General features: G+C 41.7%; 2 protein-coding genes across 6 annotated transcripts in view; both read right to left on the minus strand.

Moving 5' to 3' along the window:
- Positions 1-20,849, minus strand: part of xpo7 (exportin 7) — a 45,079-nt gene that overhangs the window by 13,800 nt on the left and 10,430 nt on the right. For 2 of the 5 annotated variants that reach the window (XM_080419828.1, XM_080419827.1), the window contains exons 3-19: positions 20,683-20,776; positions 19,463-19,629; positions 18,901-18,969; positions 18,610-18,714; positions 17,611-17,776; positions 16,718-16,791; positions 16,503-16,622; positions 15,990-16,136; positions 15,296-15,468; positions 8,450-8,643; positions 6,608-6,713; positions 5,830-5,965; positions 2,874-2,947; positions 2,569-2,649; positions 2,241-2,304; positions 950-1,058; positions 522-628 (exon numbers count right to left, since the gene is read on the minus strand). In XM_080419828.1, coding sequence (XP_080275954.1) covers positions 522-628; positions 950-1,058; positions 2,241-2,304; positions 2,569-2,649; positions 2,874-2,947; positions 5,830-5,965; positions 6,608-6,713; positions 8,450-8,643; positions 15,296-15,468; positions 15,990-16,136; positions 16,503-16,622; positions 16,718-16,791; positions 17,611-17,776; positions 18,610-18,714; positions 18,901-18,969; positions 19,463-19,629; positions 20,683-20,776 — 1,986 coding nt within the window. Of the gene's footprint in view, positions 1-521; positions 659-949; positions 1,059-2,240; positions 2,305-2,565; positions 2,650-2,873; positions 2,948-5,829; positions 5,966-6,607; positions 6,714-8,449; positions 8,644-15,295; positions 15,469-15,989; positions 16,137-16,502; positions 16,623-16,717; positions 16,792-17,610; positions 17,777-18,609; positions 18,715-18,900; positions 18,970-19,462; positions 19,630-20,682; positions 20,777-20,849 lie in introns of all 5 variants that reach the window. The other 3 variants (XM_080419826.1, XM_080419824.1, XM_080419825.1) reach the window with 2 other exon arrangements.
- cetn3 (centrin 3) overlaps positions 6,933-20,849 on the minus strand; it is a 180,732-nt gene continuing 166,815 nt past the window's right edge. The window contains exon 6 of the transcript XR_013932554.1: positions 6,933-6,955. The gene's annotated coding sequence lies outside the window, so the exon portion shown is untranslated. The remainder of the gene's footprint in view (positions 6,956-20,849) is intronic.

Genomic DNA, 20,849 nt, shown 5'->3' on the forward strand with positions numbered 1-20,849 from the left:
TTGGTCGTGGACCCCCATCTCAAAATATGTTGTTCCAGGGACCCCCAGAAGCACAGATCGGAGTTTAAAAATCTTTGCTTTAAAACATATATATATATATATATATATATATATATTCAAAGATTTGCACAAATCTTCCACGATTTAAAAAGAAAATGCAGATCTACAAGCTATGAGCTTGTATATCTGCTATTTTTGAATAGCCAAAACAAATCTTAAAATGACACAGATGTGTTCCCGGTCTTAATGGGTTAAACAGCCAAGAGGCATTGTGAAGAGAAAAAAAACACTGAAGCTCAAAGGAGATTAAAAAAAAGGATGCTGAAGTTGCTTCTAGGATCAGCGGGAAGGCAGGCTTAAAAAGAAGAGGAGATCCGAGCACTCAAAAAGTGGAGGAGAGGATATAGAGTTAAAAAAAAACTTTAATACATAAAGAACGCCAACATGTTTCAACCAGTTATGGTCTTCATCAGGGCGAGAACTGAAGGCATTGTGCAGAGTTGTGTGTCGAGGGATCTTACCTTAGCTTCCTGTTCGTTGAAGGTGTTGGTGCTGAGCATCTGAGCCACGGTTTCAAACGCAGCTGTGAGCGGCAGCATGAACTGTTCAAACTGATCCTCATCCTCACCTAGACACATACACACATTAACCCCTGTTACTGAGCAAACACACGATAGCAATGATTACTGTCAGAACATAGAGCTATTTTAACACGTATTGTTACAAAAGATATCACTCACACAGTAGGTAATGAATATATTAAAAGTTAAACAAACAAACAAAAACTTTAACACATCCAATAATATAATGCAGAAATTTGTTTTATGTGATGTACTTGATGATGGCTGTGTGTGTGTGTGTGTGTGTGTGTGTGTGTGTGTGTGTGTGTGTGTGTGTGTGTGTGTGTGTGTGTGTGTGTGTGTGTGTGTGTGTGTGTGTGTGGGGTTACCTAGATCCACCATGAGCAGACGTCCCAGGGCAGTGTAGAAGGTGGTTCGACAGCGCATGTCACTGAGATTTGATTGGTTGTTGACCCCCAGGAATGAGAAGTGCTCACTCTGACATGACAGGAACATGACATCATCATAACATGATCTGACATCAGTATGAATATGACATCATAACATGATGTCACATTAGAACACAATCGCAGATTTGATGTGTGATTCTTCTGTAGAGCAGTAGTTCTCAACATGGGTTCCGGGGACCCCCAGCAATCCTTGAAGGGGGTTCCATGGGGTCCCCAGCTATATTGTTAGGAACCAAATGGACCCTTACGGTTCTGTAACTCGAGAGAGTGTACAAATGGAACCAAATGGATCCGTACTCTCAAAGTTAAATTAACACTGAGGGTTTTAGTGTGGATTGGGGTCTCAGAGATGAAAATCAAAAGGGGGGTCCGTGGCCTAATGCAAATCAAACTGGGGATCCTCGTAATAAAATAGGTTAAGAAGAATTACTACTTTCTTCAGCACCCCATTTACCCTACTATAACATTTTTGCTTAGAAAACGGCAAGAGAAAACCATAGCCATGGGGCGGCAGTGGCTCAGGGGTCGAGTGGCCGGGTAGAGTGAACTGGAAAACCGCAAGGTTCCCAGTTCGATCCCGGGCTGGGGCGCTCCCCTAGAGCTAGTGTCGAAGTGTCCTTGAGCAAGACGCTGAACCCCTAATTGCTCCCGATGAGCAGGTTGGTGCCTTGCATGGTTTCCTCCGCCATCGATGTATGAATGTGTGTGTGAATGGGTTAATGGCACAATCAATGTAAAGCGCTTTGGATAAAAGCGCTATATAAATGCACCATTTACCATTATTTACCATAGCTAACATATGATGCTATGAATGAATCATAACCTAACTTTTGAAGGATATAATATTAAAAATAAGAAATGCGAGTAAATGGGTTGCACAGGGTCCCTCCTGAGCAGATTTATTTTAATAGGGTTAGGGTTAGTTCCAGTTTTGATGTCATTATGTTGACAATAACTATAGGCTTGTCTTCAATTAACAGTTGGATTTAATTTGATTCACTGTAAGGATCAGCAGGTTCACACATACTTTGTCAATGTTTTATCCTTTAACATAAGTGGACTTTATAGTAGTATCTGTGTGTACCCTTAGGGGTACACGTAACCTCATTTGAGAACCACTGCTGTAGAGCAACATGTCTTCAGATGAACCCACAAGTGGCATAGATAACGCTAAACATGTATAAGTGTTGTGTGTGATGTATGTTCTTACCGTATGGTTATTCAACATAAACTGCACAGCACTGAGTTTCACCAGCTTCCTCACACTGCTGTACGTGATCACACAGCTCGTTAAGGAGAATACCCACTCATAAACGGTAACAATTTAAACCCTCTAGATTTAGAAAACTGGACGTGAATGGTCTCTGTACACCGATCTACAAGCTCACTACACATCGCGTGTGAGCTTGTAGACAGTGTAGCGTCTACAAAATTAATGGTCCAAGTTCCCTCTGTGACATAATTAGCGTAGTTAAAATGTTTATCAACACCTGCTGCACGCACGCACACACACACACACACACACAGGTCAAGGATATCCTAAAGAGAGGTCATTGAGAAGCTGAAGTGTTTTGGAGGTGATTGGTTCACATTGGCCCCAGTACTTCAGATTGGTGATGCTGCAATAAAGATAAAACACAGTCACACATGAGTCCATACTTATTATAATAAAACAATTAGTATATTAGAGAGTAATGGTTCACAACTCAGGATGTGTGCAAAAAATTTTTTAAGGTAATAAATACAAAATAGCTTATACATACTGTATATTTATATCATTACACATGTAGGGGAAATGATTGACAGTTACACTAAACTGTAAAGATGTTTTGTTGTTACTTACATTTTTCCAATAAAGACACTAAGTACCATGGTCTCATCGTTGAGGCCTAGAACCTCTGATAGCCGCCTGTAAAGCTGGAAAGACAAACAAACACACGTCAACTCAAGAACATCTGTGTTAATGCTTTATAATCACACACACACACACACACACACACACACACACACACACACACACACACACACACACACACACACACACACACACACACACACACACACACACACACACACACACACACACACACACACACACACACACACACAGCAGCAAACATCTCAACATTCAATTCAAATAAGGGTTCTCGTTCCAATGACAATGACAACAATGAGGTGTATGGCCTCATTTAGTACTTAGCTGCACATCATGTCGTGCACCGATAATAGCCGATCTACAAGGACACAACAGGCTGCAAGCTAGTAGATCTGCTATTTTGTGTAAGCAACACCAACGTACAACTTAAGTATAAATAAGATGTTTTCTAACGGGCAATCACATCTGCAGTTGGGGGACACTTTTTTCCCCCTTCCCCAAATCATCCCACAGGCTGGACTGGACCCCTTCAGCCTGCCAGTTAGACTCCCCTGATCTGATTCAATGTCCATCATAATTACAGGAATACATTACGAGGCCTACATGAGATTCATATTCATTGTGTAGTAGCTCTGGCCAAACCTGTGTATGTGTGCAATACTGACTTTATAAACTCAGAGATAGCTTGGACAACAAGAGAGATAATCATATTGCTGTCATGACGATAACTGTGGTATTGTTACATATATTAGTGAAAAAACGATTATAGTAAATAAGCTACATTGTCATACATCAAATTCTAGAACGGAGTGGCAATAAAAATATGACTTTATACACAAGGGAAAACAACTCACAATTGCACAGATTGCTGCTAGGAAACTACTACCAGGCCTGGAGCCAAACCACAGTGCCTAGAGCCTCCTAGTGTCGCCAACACCAGCTGCAACATCTAAACTAACATGGCCTGGCATCGGCTGGACTGATGGCGTGGATTCACGTATTCCAGTCACACATGCCATGTGTGAGTGGATCCACGTTGTCGGTCTGGCTAGTGCCAGGCTAACCCTAACCCCCAATCAGCACCGTCTCTAACCCCCAAGAGACAGTGGGGCCAGTAGCATGCCACTTGGACACAGCCTGATCAGCCTCGGTCGGATCGCCTGGAGGAGGGTGTCTGTTGCAAGACCCGAAACACCCAGTGACTCCAGGTAACAACACTGATGATGTGTTTAAGTGCATCAGCTGATGTTTTATTGACTACCTCTGTTCAGGCTTACGCGTGATTTATACTCGGTCGCGCGACAGTGTTATGCACCGAAAATGGCCGATCTACAAGCTCACAAAGTTATGAGCCGGTAGATCTGCCATCTAACCAAATATAAGTTGTGTTTTTATTACACCATACCAAAGTTTTAAATCCCACTACGCTAGTATTGACTGTATTAATACCCCCATGAGGTTGAATCAAGTTCTGTTGAGGGGCTGGGGAAGCTAAGACAAAACCGACAAAACCACCAGACACATATTTGGGGGCAAGCTACTCTGTATACGTTCCACCACTTATCTGGGCTGTTCACACTGTGCAGATTCTGCCCGGTAACAAAGAGAACACACTCGGTCAGTCAGTGAGTCGGTTAGTGCTTTGATGAACAAGGGATTTAAAGCTAATAAACAACACAGCATCCACAGAGCACTAGTAGCAGACTGATGCTGTTTAGGACTAACTTGACTCCATCAATAATGTAGCGTACATACGTCTAGACACACTAATTATCAATATGATATATGGAAATATGAAAATATGAAGCTCTTTACTATGTTCACTTAATTTTATATGAGTTCCGCCATTTAGAGCAATTTACATCATATACCCTTTTAATACACAGAAAGAATGCCATCATATTTACTTTACAGACTTTATTTCAGGCATCTAACCAAAAAACATACACTTGGAGAGAGAGAGAACCAGGAAGCTGAAAATGCGAACTCATTTGACAGGTTTTGAGACTACCACTCAGCAACAAAGAGCATCTGCAATAGAGATGCGCGGATGGGTTTTTTTGTCACCCAAATCCGCGTTAACAAGTTCATTATCCATCCGCCATCCACCCGCGGTACTTATATCATCCTATTTATAGATCCGCACCAACCGCACCAAATAATTGTTATTTTCCTGACGTTAGTTTTCTTATAAACAGTGTTACTCACCACTGTCGCGATGCAGTGACTGTATACAATCCACAACCATGGTAACAACAAGCGCACGTCTTCATTAAGTTACTTTCGCTTTCAACCACTTTGTTGCCATGTCGGCTTTTTATAAGCTTTTTATAAGCGACTTTTAATATAATAAACTTTATTTATATAGCACCTTTCATGACATAAATGCAGCTCAAAGTGCTTTACAGAAAAAGAAAGAAAAAGTGAAAACAAAACACAGAGCTAAAACAATGCTCTGTGTTGCGACTTTTGGGCTTGTTTGGCACTTGTTTTGGGCTTGTTTTCATAGACCTGGCTACTTATTTCTCTCGCAACCTGGCAACACTGGCTGCTGCCTGCAAAGCAACATGTGAGCGGCTATTTTGTGCCTGGTGTAAAATGACGTAATATTAAAATACTACAAACGCACACACGGTGAAATTAAGTGCTTTTTAAAAGCTATTATAGGCCTATAGATTGATATCATTAATTTAATTCCCGCATTACTTCACCCGCGGTTTATCCAATATGAATTAATAATTATATTTGATTGACCCAAATCCACCCAAACTGCGGTTAACTGCGGCAACCGCGGCTAAAACCGCGATCCGCGCATCTCTAATCTGCAAATATCCACATACTTCAGACAAGTATGCTCTGCCTGCTCATAGTACGAGCTGATGCAACAGCAAACAGATGTTATGTTCAGTATTTATTTATTTACCTTGGATGATTTTTGCACCTGGTCACCAATGTAGATCTTTCTGAACTGTTCAAAGAAGCTGAGCATGGCCAGCTCTAGTCTCTCGTTCCCGGCCTGCGCCAACCGCGAGTCTGTCAGATTCATCAGCTGGAGCACCCTGTGGCGGAGAAACACAAACCACTTCATTAGCACCAGTGTTCGTTTTGACAGCAAATTTTGATTTAGTTTTAGTCACATAGTCTTTTGAATACAATTCTTTTTAGTTTGTCATATTTTAGTCATCTGAAATGTTTATACTTTTAGTCTAGTTTTAGTTGACTAAATATAAGATTTGAGTCCAAATCTACAGTTGATTTAGTCGACTAAAAGATGTTTTGGCAGGCCTTGATGGCGTCATAATGCCCGATTTGTACTGAAAATAGCCGATCTTCAAGCTCACAATGCGTTTGCGACCTGTTGTGAGCTTGTAGATCGGCTATCTTCGGAGTGACACCCACACACAGCCAAGCATAAAATGAATTGTCCTAGTTCTACTAGATGTCTTGTCCACGAGTTCCTCCCTAACATTTTAGTCTAGTTTTTATTTGACAAAATTGTCAGTATATTTAGTCATAGTTGTAGTCATAGCTTAGTTTTTAGCTCGTTTTTTATTTAGTTTTTGTCAGTGAAAAAAGGCAGTCAACGAACATTTTCTGTCATAGTTTTAGTCGACGGAATTAACATGGATCAGCACAGGGGTTCTCAAAACATGTTCATGTCAAGGACCCCCAAACTGATATGGTATTTGGTGAATTCTTACCGACATACAAGCTCTCCATCCATGGCGTCCTGCTCATCTGTACTGGCAAACGATACCCGTCCTCCGATTACAGCTCCGATTATATACACCAACCATGTCAACCGCCCTGCACAGGGAGGCAGAGCATTAGAAGAGGGGTTCGGATCGGGAACCGGAGGAACCGGATCCAACATCGAGGAACCGGAATCGGTTCATCACATTTGGAACCGGGTTTTATCAAACTGTGAGAGCTGGTAAGTGGACTTCACGTCTGCTAGCTATACAATTACAATACCGGTAGTTCTCAAACTTTTCAATTTCAAAGACCAAATGGACCCGTTCCATTTGTACACTCTCAGAGTTACAGACCTGTAAGGGTCGGACCGTTAAAGAGGGAAGCGTTACAGAACTGGATTGGTTAAAATCCTAAAAGGATCCCCTCCTTAATTAGTGCCGGTATTCTTCTTCATAACATTTTAAAAGTCTGACCAAAGTAACTGATAAGGAGATCATAGCAGTAAGCATTGTTCAGTGTTTATAAATGCCCCGTTTGCCATTGCTTCAGACTTCAGAATGAACAATCCGATGCAGTGGTGGGCAAACTACACAAGGCAAGAAGCCCATTACTGGAGTCAATGCACAGATACTGCTTGGCAGCAGTAGCTCAGTGCAGTGGTTCCCAACCTGTTTTCCTTGGAGCCCCCCTGTGGTGGAATTCACGGTCAATCAGTAATTGGAAATGAACGGGGTCAGAGGCACTACTTAGAAGGTGGTGGTGTTGGTGCTGTAATAAATGGGTGGACAGGGGAGATGTACAATGGGGGGTGCACAGCCGTTCTGCCTCACGCACAAGGAATCAGACCATAGTTATACCGTCATGTAATTTACAAGGACAGGCTGCACCATAAACAATAGCTATCAGGCCTAAGAGAGACATCTTGGCTCTTACGCCATGTAAAATATCATGTATCATAAGGCACGAAGATGAATAACATAAGATGAACAACATAATGATCTGGAATAAAGGTTATATATAACAACCATAATAGCATAATATAATTTCTTCCTCACCCCCCTTCTTACGGTACATCTGAGAAAAGATGTTACTACGTGCACGTCTTTCAGACTTAAGGCATATACAGTAATACTTCTTGTACGATGAATAATGAAAATAGCCGATCTGCAAGGTCACAAAAAAACGTTGGATTGAGTGGATGAAAGCAAGTTATGCTTTGTGCAATAATGTTTAAAATGTTGTAACTACTACCAAATAGACAAGGCCTTCTGTATTCAATTATGTATTTTCATTCTGAACTTCCACGCATCACATAAACACAAGGGGTAAATAGAATAGACTACAGGCATTCAACAAACGAAGCAAGACAAGAGCTGTTTCAATGGGAACGTATCAGAGCTCTGAACACCTGCACATCCTTTGCACGCCTCAAATGGCTTCAAAGATGCTTCCAGTATAGATGAACAGCAAAAGCACAGCTGTCAGTGTGTCAACACATGGAAGGAAGGAAGGGCTGTGCAAAAATATTACACAGCTGAGTCTCAGCATAATAATTCTTTACAGTATTGTACTGTATATATCAGTGAATTACCAAACATTTTAGCTTGATACCAAAGAGGCACACTTTCCAAACTAGTGAAAATAGCATACATACAAGCGCAGCTTGCAGCTCAGCACAAAGTGACGCCCTGTGAGCTTGTATAGCTGCTATTTTTGAATAGCCAATGACCAACGTATGAAATATGGATAAAGTGGTTAAAATGATTGTGATGCTGTATTAACACATTTTGGTGGGGACCCCGAGACTCTACTCTAAATGACATGTATCACAGATAAAAAACACTCACCCTCTTGTACAGTGATGTCTGCCGTGCTGGAGTTGGTGGACTGTAGGAGCTCCTGGTACGTCTGAGCCGATTGGTCGAAGAGTTGGACCAGCAACGCACAGGTCTTCTCGTACTCACACCTGCCGATGGTTGACAGCTGGTCCAGCTGCTGTTGCACCAGGCCTGCGTCATCTAGAGGGTCTTCTAGACCGTCTCTGTCAATAAGCACACAATACAGGACACATTTCAAGACAATTTGAAGATAAAAAATTATTCAATGAAATACTTGTATTAATTACTTAAAATCTGCTTTAGAGATTACATTTACAATATAGGCATTTAGCAGACGCTCTTATCCAGAGTGACTTACAATAAGCAAGGTAAACACATACATCGAATGTAGAAAGACAGTGTAGTGCATCAGTAAACTAGGATCAAGAAAAACAGGCCTAAGTAGCAAACATTTGTACAAATTTATGTTGCCAATTCAAATAATGTTGGTTTGGTCTGAAAATCTCCATTAATGAATCCACCTTTTTCCTTTACTTCCAACTACACCTCTGTCTCTGTCCTTCCAGGTGTGTGTGTTCCATCTAAATTGATCATGACCTCAAAATTCTAGATTGTATTTGTTAACCCATTAAGACCTGTTTCCGTCAGTGGTTCTCAAACTTTTTCAGGTCAAGGACGCCAAAATTATATGTATTTGGCCGTGGACCCCCCATCTCAAAATATTTTGTTCCAGGGCAAAGATTGGAGTTAAAAATGTTCGCTTTAAACAATATATATATTGAAGGATTTGCACAAATGTTCACGATTTTTCTATAATAAATAACAGTCGTTTCGATCTTTTTTATGCTCCACGCCAAAAATAGCCACAAGCTAACGCATAATATCCATGACGCGTTATAACTTGTGAATCGGCTATTTCTAGCACACGACACCTTGATACAACAAAAGATAAATCGAGCTTTGCACTGACGAAGTAACGTGCACTCTCTCTAGGACAAATTGTAAATAATCTAACATAGTGCTTTGATGTGGCATCTGTCACACCAGGAAAGTGGCACTTGAATACAATATGTTCAACGATTAATATTTAATTGTGTGGTCAGTTTGATGTATGGCATCATGGTTACATAACCCTGCACATGCACACGTGTGCACGTGTCATAGGTGTGCAGGGTCTGTGGTTATGTTTATAAATGTATTTTATGTCGTCGGCTTGTCTGTCTTGCTGTTTTGGTTGCTCTCTGTATGCGTGTGTGTGTGTGTGTGTGTGTGTGTGTGTGTGTTTCAGTCTAGGCTCTATGTAGAACAGAGTGATCTTCATTAACCTATCCAATAAAAATAAAACTGTAAATGTATGTTGGTTAATCAAATGCAGTCTTGCAGCATACTGCATGGCTGTATTACTCTCTTTCCCCTTTATCCATTTGTACACAAAGTTAAATTAACACCAAAGAATTGGCTCTGTGTATCGCAAACCAATACAGGTCCATTTGGTTACATTCATATACTCCGAGTTAAATTAACACAGAGGATTTCAAGGTTCTTTGTCATTTCGATAACACACACTCAGCATTCATGGTAGCAAAATACAGCTCTCACCAGTCCAAAATACATTTAAACAACACACAAGACATCATTAAAAAGTAAAAACATCAACAAAAAAAAGAGCACTGAAAGACAGAGACAGAGAGAGCGATCTGATGCAGTTCAGATCAATGGTGGGGGGCAGTATTCAGTGAGTGTTCAGAGTCCTGATGGCTTAGGGATAGAAACAGTTCTACAGACTAGCAGACCTGACACATGCTCTGAAACCTCCTTCCAGATGGTATGAGTGCAAAGAGAAGGTGGGAGCAGTCAGATGCAGTGTTGGGAGGCCTTTTGGACACACCGGGTTTCACAGATGCCAGCTATGTTCGCGAGAAAGACACCTACTATATTATCTTTTTCACAGTCTTCGTTATCCACTGCAAACCAGCCAGCAATAGTGTGTCAGAATGTTGATGGTAGGTACCTCTGTAGCATGTGGTTAAGATGGGGGAGTGTTCAGCTTCCTCAGAAGGGCCTTCTTGGTGAGAGCTGTGATGTTGGTAGACAAGGTCAGGTTGTTACAAAGTGCACTCCCAGAAACTTGGTGCACCTGACTCTCTAGGGGAGCACCATTAATCAGCAGGTCAGCAGAGGGTGCTCACTGCCACTTTTCCTGAAGTCACTGACCATCTCCGTCCATCTCCATCTCATATTTACAGCGAGGGTATTGTTGTCGCAGACATCTCCTTTCTATAGTGCATCTCATCATTGTCCAGGGATGTTGTTGTCATACAGTCCCCACAGCTTTGTGGGGGGGGGGGGGGGGGTTAATCCTAGTCACCTCTTCACACTGGCTGAGATGAGGTATGGCTCAAGCATACAAGTCGTTGAGCTGATCTGGAAGGGAGGGGTCACTATCCCAGGGCCAAACCTGTAGTGGAGCTTTGTAGAGACTGCGATGGCCCGGAGTCCCTGCCACGAACACAGTGTCTCTCTGTCAATGAAGTGATTGCCTATCTTCTTGGTGTACTGGCATTTAGCCCTCTTGATCCCTTATAAAGTTAGTCACTGCGTGCCTCCGTTTATAGCATCGTCACCATGATGTTCACCAATACAGGTCCATTTGGCTACATTTGTATACTCAGTTAAATTAACACAGAGGATTTGACTGTGTAACCTGAGGCTGTGCTTATAGCAAATCAACTTCAACTTCTCCAACTTCCAAGTTTATTGCTACATCACAGGTTTACAGGTGTAAAAGCGTGGTTGAAATTATGTCCTCGTACATCCAATGATTTTCAGTTACAAAATGGTCATGCGAATAGAGAAAGAAACAAGGAAAACGTCAGATAACAGGACAACAATATTAAATGTGCGTAAAAGGTGCGGCAAATAAATAATGATTCAAATGAGAGAGAATATCATACTGTCTTGTGCAAATAAGAGACATCCCTTCGCAGCACAAATCAAACAATCACTTATGCAAGTGTATACATAAGTGACAGTGCAGTAGCAATGGAGTGTATTAGTCACATACATCATCCGTTTAAAGTGTGCTTTCCAGTTGGACTGGATCCTCGCCATGGCTTTCTTCCACCAGGAACGGTCAAGGGTCCACGGCCATCTCATGGACAGCAATGATATACAGTACATTAAGTGATAATGCCTGTGTGACGGTCTATGTCACCAAGGCTGACATGGCAATAGGGCTCATTGCGTGTTGCACTGATGGCTGACAGGTGGTGAGTGTTCTTGATGATCCACTCAGCCTTGGCTATGCACCGTTTCTCGTGTATTACATGAAGGGAGGGAAGTTTACCTCCAATGATGTAGTGGTGGGAAAACACGTTCATTTGAGTGAGCGAACGATTTCGTTCATGTTCGCGGCAATGATCCGCTCAAATGATTCGTTCACGTTCACCCTTCAGTAGCGCTATTTTTTAGTGAAAAACAACTCAACCACACCGCTGTCTGTCTGTCTGTCTGTCGCGGGAACAGCCCTCCCTTCCATCCTGTGTACGGGGGGGGCATGAACGAAAGCGTGAACGTAACAGTTTCAGGAAGTGAACTAGTTTGTTTCTGTTCACGTCAATGAACAAGTTATTTTGAAGGAATCGATCATGAACGACCCATCACTACAATGATGTGTCCGCATCACTCTCTGTAAGCTTTGTGGTTGAGGCCGGTGCAGTTCCCATACCAGGCGGTGGCGACGCAGTTCGGCAGGATGCTCTCGACGGAGCTGTTGTAAAAATGTTTTGAGGATGCAGGCCGGGGGCTCACACTGAAATTTCTCCCAACCATCTGAGGCAATACAGACATTGTTGATGGCGAGGAACTTTTAAGTCTCTGACACCTATCCACTGCGATGCTGTCAATGTAGATTGGTTCTCGGCCTCCAGTAAGTCCACAATCAGCTTGACATGGAGGCGATGTTGTAGGAATGGGATTATAATCGTTATGATCGTTTATAGTGATAAAAAGAAACGCTCAAAACAATCGTATCGTGGAGATTTAAATTAATCGTGAAATTGTCCTCCGTCATACACTAGGACTAAGATGGATTAGCTTTTGTTGAGCTGCAAATTCAGTACCACTTAAACCCACTTGATAAAACAGACCTGTAAAGAGCAAATTTGGTACACTCTTATTTCACTCTTCACAAATCGATTCACCAAAAATAGCGAATCTACAAGCGTTGTGAGCTTGTAGATCGGCTATTTTTGGTGAACGTTACCCCCAGAATAGGGATGCTGGTAGACCTGGTTCAAGTGGTTAACAGAAGTGCCATTTAAAGTTTTAATCATATTTTGATTATCCGATAATATCGTTATCATGGACTAAAGCAAAAATGTAATGTCACACTGAAAAGATTTGTCAGGCCAAGTCTGTGCCCCACACTAGAGTTCCCTAAACAATTATCATAATATGTAGAATTATGATGTTTAGGTATTATCATTCTAAACCCATTGTTCCTGCTGTTCTACATACAGCCAACCTGCTGAGGAAACTGCAGAGCGAGGCTTTTACCTTTGCTTTTATGAAATATCTGAGACCATTAAGGTTCTATTGAAAGACGTTTCTGAACATGTTTTCCATCACTGGTTTCGCTGTGTGTCGACATGCTGCCGTAGAGGACATGCTGGCTTCGATGGAATCCAAATGAAATCAAAAACAAAAAGGGTGCTCAAGTGGCGCAGAGGGTTAACGGTTTGAATCCACCGCTGAGCATTCAGCTTGCCAAGCATCTACGTAATCACAGTTGACCATATCCAGGGGAGGGAAGCTGGGCAGAGAGTTTATCTTGGTCTCTGGGCTAGGGACTAGTGCTGCACGATTAATCGAAAAAAGATCGTGATCTCGATTCAGACACCTATGCGATCTCGATTTTAGATGACGATTTTCTTTTCAGTTAAAAAAAAATCGTGTGAGAATCGTGATCTCAATTCTTATGGAGAAAAATCGTGATTCACATTTGAGCAAGAATCGTGCAGCCCTACTAGGGACTCCTACGGGCTGGGGGTCAGGGCCTGTCAGTGGGGGGTGTTGAATAGGAGGAGTATGACGGAGGAGGTGCTACATCCTCCCGGTGGGGGTTCCTCACTGGCAGGTGAGCCAGTAGGGTGTGTAGAAATGTGTGGGGAGAGTTAATTGGCATGATGACTAAATTGGGAGAAGAAAACAAAGGGGTACAAATAAATGGCTACTAAAAAAAGACATGACTGAGTTCTTCCGAGACAAGTGTTTTTAACTTTCAGAAACAACCCTCAGCTCTCATCTCCTACACAGAAACTGTGTGTGCCAGCCAGCGGAGGCAGCGTGACATAACAGGCTTCTTATGAGGAATTTAAAATTGGGTTTTTGTTTTGATTGGATAAGGCTGTAATATATTTAGTTTGATTAGAGCACATTTCGTAGCCAATTTCATTTGAATAAACAGGAAAATCCTTGCAATGTTCTGCAGCAGGAACACACACACACACACACACACACACACACACGTAAACATAAAATGACAGAGTACTGTTGCCCAGCCAAATTAAAACCTGATCCAACCCCCATACCGACACTATGGTTTGTCTGCTACCAATAACTATCTAGCCGAGAGACGGCCTTCCCTGCTGTTGTTGTGTATACTTCCACTGAAAGACACAAAGCATTATTTAACATTAAGCTGATCACTGCACAACGTGTTGCAAGGTCAGTAAGATTATTAAATAACAAAATATATATTATTATTAATTACTGGACGTGAAACAAGAGGTTTCACATTCTGTTTCCAGCGAATCAATAACATTCAAAACAGTGGTTAGTATATCAAAGTATATGTTTTAGAGCCCTACACACCCCTATATACTAGAGATGTGTGCAGCTAGTTGACTGGTCTATTAAACCAACCACTTAACACGACGGCCTGCCAAAAAAATGCCAATGCCCGTGGACTGTACGGTGCATAGAGGATGTCTTCATGATGCTGCCTTCTCCTGTTCAATGACTTCTTTGGTGGGCAAGACGATTTTCTCTAGTGTCTCAGTCTTCTTCAAAAGGGCCTTGTCAAATCCAGAGATCTCCTTCAGGTCTGGTTTATCAGCCATTATTTGCAGGCGGTTAAGAGTAGGTGGTCAGCGGAGTGTAAAAGGCTGCCATGTTAAGTGGGTCAGATGGGATTTTCAAGTGGGCCCTGATCCAGAAAGGGTTGAGAACCACTGCATTAAATGATGCTGCCTCTACTAAACACTAGTCGTTTAAACTATTAATATCATAATTGCAAAACATGCTCCAATTCTGAGAAAAGGCATTGTTTTGAAATTACAAATCCATCAGTCATTACACCCGCTCTCCTTCCGTTTGCTCAAGGGAACTTATTTCCATGAGCTACATTGAGCAATCATGTTTATTTTATAACAAGGCACTGAACCCCCAACAGTTGGAGTGGAGCTGGTCAGTGGCCAACAGTGTAAGACTGTGGTTGGACTGGGCAGATACCAGGTTTTAGTGTGTGTGTGTGTGTGTGTGTGTGTGTGTGTGTGTGTGTGTGTGTGTGTGTGTGTGTGTGTGTGTGTGTGTGTGTGTGTGTGTGTGTGTGTGTGTGTGTGTGTGTGTGTGTGTGTGTAGCAGGGCGTTGCTGAAAAAGAGAATTTGTTCTCAGCAAGCCTCCCCTGGGTGAATACAAAAATCTTGTTGTGTACATTTGCTTTTTTTCATTACTATTCCTAACGCTACTAATGTCTGGGGAACCAACAGAATTACATTTTACTCTTATGTAACTGCACACCAGACTTAACAACAATAAACACCTTGAACCCATGGACTGAATGAAGGTGCTACCTGAGGATCATGTGGACAGACTCCAGGCGGGAGGTGATGTAGGCCTTGGTGACCTCAGGTGTGTACGTCTCCAGCAGGTGAGGCTCAGTGGCTTTGACGTAGGGAACGGACGCAGCCAGCCGCTGCCATAAGCTTAACAGGTAGTGGACGCTGTTGGGAGCAAACTCCCAGTGCTGGAAAACACAAGGAAAAGAGAGGGGGGGGCAAGCATTAAGTAAACATATTGGTGCCATTTTCATACACCTTCTGTGTATGATAGTTGCAAGCAGTTCAATCTAATCAAGTACTGGGGTTGAGTACTTTCTCCACCACTGATTGTTAGACAGACAGCAGCCACTCACCTGTAGACTGGTGACAGTGAAGTTAGCTATGAGGTGGATTAAGGTAGCTCTCCACCAAACAGACTACTACAGATTACTACAGACTGAAAAGTCGAATGAAGTCGGGAGATCAGGCGGTTGGAAGGTGTGGAAGAAAAGTACCAGAGAGCCGGCACAGCGGAAAAAAAATAGCCTATCAATAGCTTGATGTCTTTTTCAACAACAAGCCCGCTGAAATACGACGCTGCCCTACAACTTGCGACCCGACTTGACAGTGTACCCACCGCCCATTCAACAGCAGATTTTCGGCAACGGGCGCTTTCCAACACTTACCGCTGCCGGTGCGGTGGAGAGCTACCTTTACTTTGACTCACCTGCAGACTGGTGACAGTGAAGTTGGCTATGAGGCGGATGACTTCAGGGTAGTTCTCTACTTTGACCAGCTCTCCCAGCTGGTAATTGCTCTTCAACCTCGCCAGGAGCCGACAAAACTCATGGTAGTTATTAGGGTCCGGCAGACACTGAAACGCCACACGTTAAAAACACGTCAATGCAAATGAAGTTAAATCAAAGCGTAATCGTTGCTGTCGGGTGGGAAACCTTTTATGTTCAAAACAGTATATATATTTTTTATTGTTATTTAAAAAAAACTTTTAAGTAGTGAAAATAGCCGATCTACAAGCTCACAACGCGTCGTGACGCGCCGCGTTGTGAGCTTGTAAATCTGCTATTTTCACTACTTTTGTGAGACACTCTTGTACGATGAAGTAGGGCATTCATTTATGAAAAAAACATAAGGTGAAAGATGGAGAAAGGTTTCTTCCCATACAGTGACGATATTCCATGTAAATGTGATGTGTACAAGTGTGCACGTGTACAGTACGTACTTGTGGGTTTGCTAGTATCCTCTTAACTCCATCCACTAACTGTGAAAGGAACTTTGCTCTTTCTGCGTTGTTGAATAGAGACCGCCGAACTGAAGCTATTTGAACAAGACACGACAACACCTGCACAAACACAACACACACACAGTTTATGACAAACTGTAAACTTTAATTTTGGATATAATTTATTTACATCATGCTAATTTGGCATTGCTTACCAACGGGGAGAGGGACGGAGGGATGGAATGATATAAGTTGAAAAAGAGCTGTAGGGTGGCGGAATCGAGAAACGCTGCAGGGACAAGGAGGAAACGTCAACATGCAAAATGTCAGGAAATCTTTCATTAAAAAACACTTAGTAATATACGTTGTTAAAAAGGACCCGAGTTGCACTGTACGTGGTGTGCAAGTACAGTGTAACGGTTCGAAGTCTCGGAGTAACTGAACTGTAAGGGTCCATTTGGGGGGGGGGGGGGGCAAGGAACCCTGGACCTCACTTTGAGAACCACTGTCGGCGACTTTTTACACAGGTATCGGATCGGTACTCTGTATCGACTGATACGCAAGTTATGGCGTTATCGGAGACGGTATCGGCACATCTCTATTCGCTTCTTCAAATAAAGCTTTGCTCCTGTAGCGTGAAGCTTCCAATTTGACTCATTCAATCCGGGAACGCATCGGTGTCATTTTTGATTTTAGCTATAGCCATTATTTTATACTTTGGCTATTCAAAAATAGCAGATGTACAAGCTCATAGCGCGGCACCTAGTGCCGCGCTATGAGCTTGTAGATCTGCAATTTTTTTTAAATCATAAACATTTTTGCAAATATCTTTGAATATTTATTTTTTTAAACGCACATTTGTAACTCAAATCTTTGCTTCTGGGGGGTCCCTGGAACAAAATATTTTGAGATGGGGGTCAGCAGCCAAATACATATAATTTTAGGGGTCCTTGACATGAAAAAAATTGAGAACCACTGATATTATAGCAACACACGGTTTTCAGAAAACTGTTAGGATTTAGAAGACATTTGTAGATGCGTTCCCGGATTGAATGGGGTTAAGTGGATAAACGGGGCCTTTTCCCTCCCAGGCAGGGCAGCTACCAACCTGATCTCCATGATGTGGGGATCTGTACGGTGCAGAGGTCGTCCGAAGACTCGTCTGTAGAAGTTCCTATGAAGTCATAGTTGAGGCAGTTGTGGCTTAGCTTCAGCAGCTGCATCAGCAGGCCGTGCTGAGACTCATCGTTCAGATTAAGGTTTTTCCCTGATGCCTGCAAGAATGAAAATGAATAAAAAAACAACCATAATGGGAACAGTAAGAACATGCAACGCTCCCAGACGACACCAACAAATAATTCCCAATAATCCTTCGACCGAAGCAGACGGTAAATTTTATAAACTGTACACTACACCAGTGTTTATCAACCTTTTTTGTGCCAAGGCACACCTGACATAGCCAAAAAAATCCCAGGGCACACCTAGATATACGGTATATATATATATATATATATATATATAATTATATATATATACGGTATATCTATATACACACACTAGGGGTGTGCCGATACACTAATTTCACGAAACGATACGATATGATATTGGGCACACAACTTCGATACGATTTCGATACGATACGATACACACTTTTTTATCATGAAAATATATGGGGGAGAAAAAAATCAAATGCAAACAAATATTTCTGTTTTTGCATTATTCAGACATGCAAACTTGTAGCTTTTCAGCTTCCACTAGCCGTTTTTAATCCAAATAGGGCAATAGTGTGACACCTGACCCGAAAAAAACAGCATGTTGTCACCCTTTTCACCTCGGGGCTGTTTGCATGCCTGATTATTATTATTGTTTAAAAAAAAAAAAAAAAAGGTTTTTTTTTTTTTTAATTATATATTTTTAAACCTTCTTCAAACGGCGCGGCACACCTCAGCAGTAGCCCCGGCCCAAAATTGGGACGTTTGCCAGGGTTGATATACACTGCACTACACAACGTGTCCGCCCAACAGCGACAATAATTATGTTTGCCTTTGTTTTTCACGTATTACCACCTCTCCCTTGTTCCTTACACAAAAAATAAATGAATAAATACCTGTTTGAGCAAATTGCAGGATAAAGTGAATATGTCAAAGAGCGAGGAATCTCTGAATGACGACGCTATCTTCCTATGCTTCGTCAGCGGATGTGTTGTGTCGGCCTGGGAATGAATAAAAAGACCGTTATAACACACAATATAATGCACAATATAAAGAAACAGTATAACAACAAATAAATATTAATATATAAATATTATAATAACTAAAAAGAGGACAGTATAACAGACAATATAATGCACAATATAAAGACAATAACTGATTGTGGAGGACATTGAGAGGGAGGTTACCTGATTGATTTCATTAGTCAGCTGGGAGAGAATAGTGACTCCTATGATGCAGTGTTCCACACTGTCCTGCTAAGATGTACAAGATCAGATAATACAGTTAAAATGGTTGAAAGCTAAATAAAATCTCACCACTGAATCTTTCAATTCATCCATTTTTGTCAGGCCCAATGCCTGGAATCATCAAATCGTTTTTGATCATGTCTGAAAAGCGATAAACCACATGCAAACTGATTTCTGTGAATCAGATTTGAAGCACATTCCCTAGGTGGCTGATTTATACTTGGTCATACGACGGTGTCACTCGCCAAAAAGCTATTTTTTCTCTGAATAAACAAATCCGATCTGATCACTTGTAAATAATAGCGTAAGAAAACGTATTTGAGAAACACATCGGAATGGCTTGCAGCCTGAACTAAAGCCTAACAGACAGAAATAGGCACAAACACATTTCATTCTATTAAAATTATACTCATTCTGTCTATCAAACTATGCAACACCCTCTCATGATTAATTCACAGTTTACATTGAGGTTTAGGGTTGGGCCTTAAAAATATTAAAATACCTGTAAAAATCGTGTAACGTCTGCAATGACGTTTCTGAAGACATAGTCCTCTTTCTGACAGTCGAACCAGCCCAGCTTGGTGATCCGGGCGTACAGTTGAATGAGTGCCTGGGTCACAAACGCAGCCAACTTTGGCCGCGTTGCCAGATAATTCAGCACATAGTTCCCTGCAGCAACAAAGAAACAAAACATCTACTTTAATAAACATTCAACTGTGACTAGACCTATAATTAGCAACAACAATGACAACATTATAATCATCACTTATTTCAAACAAACTGCTGTATAACAAATACATACCAAAACATGCAAATATATAATATAATATATAATATTATATCGTTTTTTTTAATATATTTTTGGGACTTTTCTGCCTTTATTCAGATAGTACAGTGACAAGGAGAGAGAGAGAGAGACGGGGAGTGACACTCAGCAAAGGTCGTCAGGCTGGGGAATCGAACCCGTGACTAACTGTCAGGCTGCATTAGTTGCACAGTAGAGGTTTCTGTTGTGTCGCAAAGTTTTCTAAAAGGTTAATGTTATAGACCATGATCATAGACATTGGCTCACATTTTGCATTTTTGTTGAGACAAGACATTTTTGTTTACTCCGTTAGACAGGAATCTAAGGACAGATAGAGTAGAGGAGGACATGCCGCACAGGTCTCCAGACACAATTAAGACTGGCAATCATGGTGCACCCCAATCATATGTTTTTTCTCTATCATAATTTAACATATAACTGCAATTCATCGGTAGCTTGCACAAGAACGCTATTCACCCACACTGTTACACCTGTAAACCTGACTGTGATGTGGCAATGAAGTGACGTTGAAGTAGATTTTTTACTTTAAAACTAGTCATCTGTTGAGTTATGATTGTGTGTAATAGGCTTCTCTGTAGTCCTGGTTTACTGAAGGCGGGATCCCCGTTTCCGGTTCAGTTTCCCCATGACCCATCGCTTCGTTTGATTGGCTCTGCAGCAGATTCAAACCGGAAACACTTACGCGTTTCCGGTTTAAATCTGCTGCAGAGCCAATCAAACGAAGGAAATGGTTAGGCCACCCTCAGTGCACTGGGACTACAGTTAATGCATAAGAGCCTATTGCAGAGCCGTTTATTGCTTTAAATTGGACAGTGCAAATGAACTCAAATGGATGGAAACAACCTGGTTAAGTAGATAAAACGATTTGCTTCTGTTATGAGAGTGACAGAACTTACGGATGTCAATGCGTTGCTCAAGGGGCAGAGGGTTGCTAGTTCTAGACACCAGTTTGGATAGACAGGTGGCAGCGAGCAGCTGGGAATATGACGACTGTGGAGAAAACACACACAGTTTAAGTCTTGGAACTGATCAAATAAGTTCAACTATAAAAAGGAAAAAAAAC

This window comes from Gymnoscopelus braueri, assembly GCF_963280865.1.
Source record: "Gymnoscopelus braueri genome assembly, chromosome: 22".
In the NCBI taxonomy this organism is placed as follows: domain Eukaryota; kingdom Metazoa; phylum Chordata; class Actinopteri; order Myctophiformes; family Myctophidae; genus Gymnoscopelus; species Gymnoscopelus braueri.